The sequence below is a fragment of the Rhincodon typus genome, unplaced genomic scaffold (assembly GCF_021869965.1).
Source record: "Rhincodon typus isolate 14 unplaced genomic scaffold, sRhiTyp1.1 hic_rhity00005049, whole genome shotgun sequence".
Taxonomy (NCBI): Eukaryota; Metazoa; Chordata; class Chondrichthyes; order Orectolobiformes; family Rhincodontidae; genus Rhincodon; species Rhincodon typus.
The window spans coordinates 1-9,856 of NW_025970687.1; the positions used below are offsets into that span (position 1 = coordinate 1).

Here is a 9,856-nt window from a genome sequence, read left to right on the forward strand (position 1 = left end):
CCCTGTCCTGTCCTGTCCTGTCCTCTTCCTCCCCTCCCTATCTTCTCCTCTCCTCCCTCCCTCCCTGTGTTCTCCTCCCCGTCCTCCCGGTTGATTCTGTGTTTGCTGCCTGCTCTAGGCGGGTTTAGCCCGCCTGTTTCCGCGCTGTCCGCCTTTGGGGGAGGTCCGGGCCGCCCCTGATTGATGGGTTAGCGCAGCTCTCCCCTCTCTCTCCCCTCGGCGTGTGCGCGCTCTGATTTCTTGTATTTTTTTTCCTGCCTCTCTCACCCAGGGCGTGCAGAGTTGGAGAGTTGGAGTTCTGCGGGATCCCAGTGTGGGCTGGATGGATGGGAATGGGGAGAAGGGACGCCCCATTCGGCCACCGGCTCCTTGGAATACTGACCATGGTTCTGTGGCTCCCAGCAGGTAAAGCAGAGATAGTCTGCAGCACAAAGAGAACTTGCAAAAGCGTCCGTTTGCCTCTCTCTCTCTCTCACTGTGTGTGTGTGTGTGTGTTTAAAGTTTGTCTTTTGCGTAGGCTGACCTTAGAATGTGTCCCAGATTTCACATGCAGAAAGTTTTTCAGACAATTTATTTGTGAAAGTTCTTGCATCCCTCCAAAACAAAAACTCATTTAAACGGCCTTAGTGTTGCTTTTTTTTTGGAGGGGGTGGTGTGGAATGGAGATATCACTTTAAATTTCATAGGGACATTCAGACTCACGGTATCCAAGAGAAAAGTTTACAGGGATTTTTGTTTTTTTAGAGAGTTGTTTAAAGTCGTTACCTTCTGCAAGAAAGGCGTTGAGCCCTGGGGTTGTTGGACAGAGAGAGTTTAAATGTTTTATTTCTTGGGAATTGAGGCCAGTGTGAGTGAAATCAAATCCTTTTCTTTTGGCGTCATAAAACGAGCGATGTGTTTACAGAAATCCCTCGTCCTCCCGAGCTGGAGTTTTGAATTTTAATACAATCCATCACCCCAAGAAGCAGATCTCAAATTTATTCTTGTTTTGCTCCGGGTGGAAGGATATCACAAAGACCCCTAACTGCAAACTCTGTTTTGGTGGGGGATGGTAGCGTGAGCAACTTTTTTTTTGAGAAAACCTTCGCCAGAAACTTTTGCCCCGTTTATTTTACAACATCCCCGTGTGCACAGACTCTAATTACAATGTGCTCGCCCTTTTCTTGTAAAAACGTAAACCTTTAATATAAACGTATTTCTGTAACTTCAGTTCATATCTGCAACACTCTAGCAAATACCTCTAGGCAATTTTGTTGTCACCTTAATTTGAAGATCCACCCTCAATCTTAAATTATTTCATAATTTGGGGGTGAAAGTGACTGATAAACGCGTCCGAAATACATTTATACTTTAATTTGATCAACCGCCCAGAGAGTCGAAATTGTCACCAATGAGACTGATTATAAGGTAAACGATAAATATTATTACTGCCTTCCATTGTATGTTGTCTGTCAGAATAATTCTTTTAAGGATTGCGAGAACGCAGTGTGAATTATAGGAAACTGCCTCCCACGCAGGAGTTCATAAAATGTTTAAAAGCAGCTTCCAGACTCAGTATAAAGTCTACACTGTGTAAAATAATTTCAGTCTGCACTTGTTACTGTGGCATTTGAGTGCACATTTTTGTACAGAGTGTTTACATTTCTGAAGTGTTCAGGTTTTTTGTTCTAAATAAAATTACCGTATAAAATATTTCACATATTTCAATATTACTCCTGTTAACAGTCAGGGAATTTGTAAATTTTGGCTGAAACAGTCTGATTCTTCCTAGTTCAGAAGTGGCCTGACCCAGGAAGTGTCTGGGCAATATCAGTGATTAGGTTTGGAGATCAATGATTTTGTGTTTGTGTATCTGTGCATATCTTACTGTGTATTGTGCCTATTCAGTGCCTCAGTACACCTTTCAAATTCATGAATTCATTCCCTTTTCAAAAAAATTCTTCTCTCAGAGTTCCTTTGTCGGAAAATCTGACTGCCTTCACTGAAGGCTTTGTAGTGGTAATTAAATGCGCCATAGAATCCAAATTGCCCATTCTTTCATTGTAAGGGAAAAGTAACAATTGATTTGCATTTTGCTGTAAATATTTATTTTTAAAAGGGCAATGGCATATTGTAATCACTGATATTGGAATTAGCCATTTATTTAAAGTCATAGACACCCTCCACCCCCCCCAACTATATGGATAAAATGTGAAATTTTTATCCAATCCATGGTAATATGTTCCTTTCTATTTGCTTGAATTTGCCAAAGGAAGAATGTATTTGACCGCAATTGTTCATTCAGCAAAAACTGATTTGTCTGTCAGAATAATTTTTTTCGAAAATGTTTTTGTTTGTTGTTTTTGAATGCAGAGTACAGTGTTATAATTTGTGGAGAAACATATATCTGTGTTATGTGAGTGCTGGTTGCGTGTTCTGATTGCTGTCAAAATGACGGGTTTGTGTCCTCATTCCATCAGCCTTTAGTGTGTGACCCTGCAGAATGTGGTTTCCTTCTTAACTCCAGGTCTGTTCGCAGAGCAGCCTGGGGGTTACAACTGGCCTCAGCATCTGAACTATGGGGTGGGGAAAGTGTTGAGTGGAAATTGGCCAGTGTTTCTGGTCCAGACTGCAATCCAAGATTCCCGTAGTCAAATGCAGGCATCAGGTGCAGGGATTGACATGGCAGTGAAGCCCCTATTGTTGAATAGCCTGGCAAGATCTTGGCTCACGTACATGATGAACACCCACTTAGGTAAAACAGCAGAGAGAAGTTGACTTCTCTGGAACACTGAGCCATGGCAAGAGCCTGTGCCAGGGGTTAGAGGAAGTAATCAACAAAGAATTCTTCAAATAAATCTACGTCAGTTATCTATTTCTGAAATATGACTTTCTGTTGAACCTCAAACCTAAAGGTTATTGTACTCTGATCAAAATGACTAACCTTAAAAAGCAGCCATTTACAAGCAAGTTAAATTTATAATTTACTAATTTTAGAATTGTGCCCTTTCTCAGATTTGTGTCATATAAACAATAATTAGCATTTTAAAATTGAGTTACTTCAATATTGTGGCCAATGGATTTAATTTAAGGAATTAAATATGTCATTATCTCTCTCAGTAAGTCACAGACAAGCAAGAGATTATTATTATATGTTAAGACATTGGGGCATCAATGTCTTACTTTGATTGGAAGATTGAGCAAGCATGGTTCTTGCCTGCAGTTAACGAAATGTGTTAATGTTTGAGGAGATGTTGAAGCTATGTTCAGAGCTGTGCTCTGGGAGTAAGTTCACCACCTGCTGTGGTGCAGAGTGATACAGAACAGATTAGCCCCCAGTTCAATTTCTTCACTGTGGAAACTCAGCTTGTTTCACATTTAACAGTGAGTGGCCTTAACCAGGGCGGAGGGCAAAGTCAATGAACCAGGGTTTGTTGTCCATGTTTTTACACCCAAACCCACAGTGGCAACGCCTGCATATTTGGGCATAAGGCGAGGGCAGATTAGGTTCAACTGTGATCCCTTCAGGGTCAAATATAGCCAACCCACTCACTGCTGCACCAGCCCTTTGGACAAGTTGCTACAAAGCTCCTCACACCTTTTAAAGCCCAAACTAATGAGAGTTGTCATCTCTAAGGGAGGAGCGAGACAAATTAGACGCAGACACTTTTGAGAAGAGATTTTTTTAATAAGTATTCATTTCTCATTCGGAATCTCATTTTAGCATCATTTTGCGTCAGGCACCGTTCACTGGCCCAGCTGCATCTCCCAGTTGGGTTTCCTAATCAGGTCCTGTCGCTGAACAGAAACAGCTGGATGGACTCCAGGCATTTTTGTTTCAAAGCGCTGAAACCTGCCACTTACAACTAGGATTAGGAACTGTGTGTGAGATTTGTTGTGGAGCAGCAGACTGGCCTTCACAGTACCTGTCAGAAATCACCACTCTGAATGAGCAGGATTTTACTGGAGCGTTAAAGCGAGGAACCTGTTCAGATTGCAACATCAGGGCATCCCAGGGAATGAAGCTGCAAGAGGGACGCTTGTGGAAAGAACACACACACAATGCCAATAGCATGGGAGCCCTCTGGATAGTTGAGAGCACCCTAACTGGGCAGTGAATCTCTAAGGTTTTGGAGTGAATATTGCAGTGAATATTGGCTGAGCATTTCACTGAGGGTTGGCTTCAAACGCTTTCTGACTTACTCGTTTGCTGGGAGCAATGATCAATGATGGGGTTAACATCATGCTCCACCTTCCTCCTACACTCCAAATCTTCAGCACAGTTTTCTGTCTGTGTGAGAGAGTGAGTGTTGGGGTGTGGGTGGTGGTGGTGTGGGGGGATGTGGATAGAGATGGTGAGGCCAACTTTGGAATCTCAGCTACAGTGAAAACAGAAAGTAGGGATTAACCGTGGGCGCTCACTGGAGAGTTGTGCAGCTCCACGTGAATGTCTTGTTAGAAATACTGCTGAGGGCACCGAAAGACCTTAATGGCTGAGAAATACAATTTGCTTCCGTACAAAACCTTGTAGAGCTTTCCCAAATTGTTGACATAAAGCTATTACATGCCATAACACAGATTGTCAGCTGCAGATCGGTTCTTGATAAATCCAACTTTAATCACTTCATAGCCGTGAACCATGCAGTGCACATACCGACTCAGGACTCCATCTCCAGATTCGGCTGACATTTATAAGATGCGTGCGCCTTCTGCTGTGATTTGTGATGTCTCCTGACTCCCTTGAATTAGATTTGTGTCCCAATCACCCCCAGGTATCTGTTTATTTGAGACATAGCTTTCAAATCGAGAGACAGGGTGGGAAGGTGCTGCAGGTCACGACGAGGAGAGAATCATAAGCATGGTACAGCAGAGAAAGAGATCGTTCAGCCCAGCCTGCCTGTGTCTGCCTTTTGACCGAGCTGCCCAATTAGTGCCACTCCCCTGCTGCTTTCCTGTCACTCTCTCAAATGTTTTTCTCCAAGTCGTTATCCAATCCCATTTTGAACATTTTTGTTGAATCTACCCCGGCCACTCTGTCCGGCTCTTGTGTTTCTGACTGCTGCATACACTTCTCATTTTCCTTTGTTTTCGTGCCAATAATCTGTGTCTGTCCATTGCCCACCCTCCTGCCAGTGGAACCTTGTCTTCTGATTTACTCTGCACAAACCCTCCAGGATCTTAAAACTTTTTATTTGCGAGAAGTTCAGGGAAATAAAGGAGTTGACGTGAGATGACAATGAGTTTTTAAAGCCTTTAAAGATTGGAAAAGAAAGGGAACGCAGAGGGAGGTGTAAGGCATGCTGCAGTTTGGAAATCCCAAAAGAAAATGCATTGTTGGAGGGAAGAATGTCAATTTCATCTCAGGGAGCAGGAAGCTCACTTCAGTCAGAAATGCAGTGTCAGTAAATATAAGATGAGGAGGATGTCTTAAAATGGGGAAAAAAAACGATTCTAGGGACCTTGAATTTCAAACATAATTTGTCTGTTTTAAATGGAGCTGTGAGTTAAAGTGGAAGCCAATGTTTTATCTGCCCTGTCATTGTCTTCCCAAACTCCATTCTCAGCTATGTAGCACATACAGTATTTATATTTTTGTAACCAACAATCAATAGGCTTTCCTTTCCTGGTGTCACTGGGAACTGCAGGCAATATAACCAAGACTGTCAATCAGTGACTCCCTCCTTGTATTGGGAAGTGTTAACCAAGCTCCAATGAGGGGTAATTAGGGATGGGCAACAGATGATGGCCTTGTCAGAGACACCGACATCCCATGAAAGAACAAAGAAATAAAAAGGAAAGGCTAAATTTTGGCCACAACACCTTAATACTGGGTCAGTCCATTACTTGTGCAATGTTCTTAATGCGTTCCTTCAGTCTCTCCTGCCATCTGTGACAGACCTATATTTCCAATATTGTGCAGTGGTACTCAGGTGAAATGTTCTCTCCAGACACCCAGCTGAGTTTGGAGGGGCATCATTTCTGTTTGTACACCCGGTTGGTGTGTCACAGCTCATGCAACAGTGTCCCCCTGTCCCTTCACCATCCCCTCACCTCCCCCTCCCCCAAACATAAGCCCCATACTCAATGCTACCCACTCAACACCAAAAGTTGGTGGAGTTGTGGATACTGAAGAACGTTGTCAAAGGATACAGCAGGATATAGATCAGTTGGACAGAGAAATGGCAGATGGAGTTTAATCCAGACAAATATGAGGTGATGCATTTTGGGAGATGCCAAGAGGCAAGTACACAGTAAATGGCAGGACCCTTAGGAGCATTGATATAGAGAGGTATCTTGAGGTGCAAGTCCATAGACCCCTGAAAGTGGCAACATAAGACAATAAAGTGGTAAAGAAGGCATATGGCATGCTTGCCATCATTGGTCAGTGCATTGAGTAGAAAAGTTGGCAAGTCATATTGCAGCCATGTAAGACTTTAGTTAGGCTGCATTTTGATCATTGTGTGCAGTTCTGGTTGCTACACGACAGGAAGGATGTGGAAGCTTTAGAGAGGGTGAAAAAGAGGTTTAGCAGGATGTTGCGTGGATTGGAGTGTATTAGCCACAAGGAGAGGTTTGACAAACTTGGATTGTTTCCGCTGGAGCATCAGAAGCTAAGGGGGCAACCTGATAGAAATCCATAAAGTTTTGAGAGGCGTAGGCAGGGTGGATAGTTGGAGTCATTTTCCCAGGATGGAAATGTCAGACACTAGGGAGCATAAGTTTAAAGGGAGATGTGCAAGGCAAATGTTTACACGGACAGTGGTAGGGGGGTAGAATGCGCTGCCAGGGGAGGTGGTAGAAGCAGATATGATAGTAACATTTAAGAAGCATTTAGATGGGTTTTCTTTATTTATTCATTTGGGGGATGTGGGCATCGCTGGCTGGCCTGCATTTATTGCCTGTCTGTAGTTGCCTTTGTGAAGGTGGTGGTGAGCTGCCTTCTTGAACTGCTGTAATCCACCTGCTGTGGGTTGACCCACAATGCCATTAGGGAGGGAATAAAGGGATACAGACCATCTGCAGGCAGATGGGATTAGTTTGGAATGGCATGGTCAGCACAAACATGCTGGGCCGAAGGGCCTGTTCCTGTGCTGTACTGCCGGACGTTCTATGAGATCACAAGTAGAGACTGTGACAGTGTTTGTTATCTAGTTCTGAAGACAAGTGATGCTGAACTCAAAAAGTTAAACCCTGTTTCTCTCTCCACAGGTGCTGCCAGACCTGCTGAGTTTCTCCAGCATTCTCTATGTTTGTGTCTGTTATTTTATTCTCGTCCTTCCAATATCAGATGTGCCGCTGAAGTATTTGTGTCTGATTGAGACAGAGAGCTCAGGGGTCCATTGGTGGTGAAGGTATAGAGCTAGAGCCTTTGTCATTCCTGCAGGGCTGGGAATGAGTGTGCTGTGCTGTCCCAGTATCACAATGACAACTGAACATCCGTACTCAGCTGGTATATGTACCGATGTAAATCCTGGTCTAGTCAGGATTACCTTATAGAGGAGCAATGGTTTGGGTGCTACAATTGGCCTCATTTAACCTGGGAGATCATGGTGTAATGGTAATGCCACTGGCTTCAGAATCCAGAGGTCTAAGATCAAATCCCACCCAGCTGGAACTTAAATTCAATTAACATATTCTGGAATCAAAAGCTAGTCTCGTGAAACCATCATCAATTGTTGTAAAAATCAGTCTGGTTTACCAATGTCCTGTAGGGAAGGAAATCTGCTGTCCCTTCCTGGTCAGGCCTGCATGTGACTCCAGACCCACAGCGATGTGGTTGAAAACCCTCCACAAGCCTCAAGAGCAAGGATGGGAGCGCTTCCAGTGATGCCCACGTTCTGTGGAAGGACGAAGGAAAATGATACTAATGTTGGGGTTTGGAAGCAGAAATAAAAAAAAAACACATCCTAGTTGTGATTCTATCCCAGTGATTCCTGTCAGTTTTCACTACTAAACTCTGCTGCTTTTCGCAGTCGATTAGTGATCCTCAATTCTCTGCCCAGTGGTCTCCTGGAAGGAGACGGTCTCTAATGAGGAGTGCCTGGAGGGTTGGAAGAGGGTGCAAAATTGGGAAGTCAATGTTAGCAGTGACTGACTGATTTGTTTTCACTTCTGCCCGCAGTCAGCTGCCAGTGCAGGATTCTGAAGTGTAATTCCGAGTACCTTTCTGCAACCTCTGGACTGCACACGGGCGCGGAAGAATCGGTGGAGTTCTGCATCGCTCTGCGAGCCTATTCCCAGTGCACTCGCAAGACCGCGCGCGCCTGCCGCGGGGACCTGGCCTACCACTCAGCTGTCCACGGCATCGAGGACCTCATGAACCAGCACAACTGCTCCAAGGTGGGGCCCACGCAGGCCCCCCCGCGGACGCAGCCGACCTCCCTGGACTGCATGGTGCATTCGGACGCCCCCGAGGTCTGCAACTACGAGAAGAGCCTGCAGAGGCACGCGCCGCAACCCAACTACACGCACTGTGGCCTGTTCGGGGACCCCCACCTCCGAACGTTCACTGATGCCTTCCAGACGTGCAAGGTCCGCGGGGCGTGGCCGCTCATCGACAACAACTACCTTTTTGTCCAGGTCACCAACGTCGCTGTGGTCCCAGGCTCCAGCGCGACTGCCACAAGTAAGGTGAGAGCATGGAGGGAGGCGTTTCCGCGAAACCGCTTTTTGTTCACCGTCTCACGGGGCTCGGGCCTCATGGAGAAAGGAGTCAAAGCTTTGCACCCTTCTCTCCGTCAGGACTCATGCAAGAATGCTGACTTTCAGAAGGAACAACAATTTATAACTGCATGAGAAAAGGGTGCTGCTTGATTGATCAAGGTGTTGCCATGGAGAGTGCACCAGGAGCCACCTGGGGTGGGGGAAAGGGCAGTGGTTACCTTGGTGCATTGTCTTCGGCAATGCCCTCGACTTTGACTCGCCAAAAATCAGCAACCTGCCCTGATGCACCATAAGTTGTTGCTCCCTAAACCAAACAAAAAACCCAAAGGCGTTATGAAGAAGGGGCCCTGTTCTGAAATGTTAACTCCATTTCTCTCTCCACAGATGCTGCCTGCCCTGCTGAGTTTCTCCAGCAATTTCCTGTTTCCGTTTCAAATGTTGCTCTGTTTGAAATATTGGTGTTTTTGTGTCTGTCCTGATGAGAGCAAGACAAAAACAAAAGCTTTGCTGTATCTGCTTTTCACCAACAAGAGCCTGTACCCGATGAAGACAATCTGAGCTAATCGAATAGACCTCGCATGTGTTCGAAGGGTTACGTTGCATTCACAATGGTGTTCAACAACACAGACCAGAGCAGTATATTTTATCCAGATTTCCTAATGTGAAGGGGAATCAGTGAGAGGTGCTGGGATCTAAATGATCTAAATGATCACTTACTGCACTGTCTGATTTTCCATTAATGCCACAAGTGAGCTTTGTTTTGTAGAATGTGGAAAGATCACATTTCAAAGTGGTCCTCAGATCTGTTATGTGGTTCCTGCAGCTATTTCTATCAAATGAACATGTACTCGACGCAGTAAAGACCAGGCTTAATTTCCTGTCCTTGCCAACTTGGCTGGTTGGAGGCCGAGGGCAGCGTTTGGGCACTGGGCAAAGCAAGAGATGATATTGGTGAAGGCTGCCCAACTTCTGACCCTGTATGGTAGCTGCCTCCGATTAAGAAAATACTTGGTTCAGATGTGGAGTGTACAAGAAAAGAGAGAAGATAGGCCTGTATTTATACAGCACCTTTCGTAGGAACATAAGAAATAGGAGCAGAAATAGGCCCTTCAAACCTGTTCAACAAGATCATGACTGACCTTCCACCTTAATGGATCCATCACTAAATTCCTGTCTTGTCCCAAAGCTGGTGACCTCCATCTTAAATATTTCA

At 44.9% G+C, this 9,856-nt stretch overlaps 1 protein-coding gene across 1 annotated transcript; it reads left to right on the top strand.

Annotated features, from left to right (window-relative positions):
* The first annotated feature begins 55 nt into the window (after positions 1-55).
* LOC109925801 (repulsive guidance molecule A-like) lies at positions 56-9,269 on the top strand. Its single transcript, XM_048593992.1, has 4 exons — positions 56-187; positions 272-405; positions 8,102-8,610; positions 9,028-9,269. The coding sequence occupies exons 2-4, from the start codon at positions 327-329 to the stop codon at positions 9,199-9,201; spliced, it is 762 nt and encodes a 253-aa protein (XP_048449949.1). The 5' UTR covers positions 56-187; positions 272-326; the 3' UTR covers positions 9,202-9,269.
* The last annotated feature ends 587 nt before the right edge of the window (positions 9,270-9,856 follow it).

Coding starts and splice junctions, on each gene's coding strand:
- LOC109925801 (XM_048593992.1), top strand. CDS start 327: ATGGGAATGGGGAGAAGGGACGCCCCATTCGGCCACCGGCTCCTTGGA. Junction 406..8,101: donor GGTTCTGTGGCTCCCAGCAG/GTAAAGCAGAGA, acceptor TTCTGCCCGCAG/TCAGCTGCCAGTGCAGGATT. Junction 8,611..9,027: donor GCGCGACTGCCACAAGTAAG/GTGAGAGCATGG, acceptor CTCTCTCCACAG/ATGCTGCCTGCCCTGCTGAG.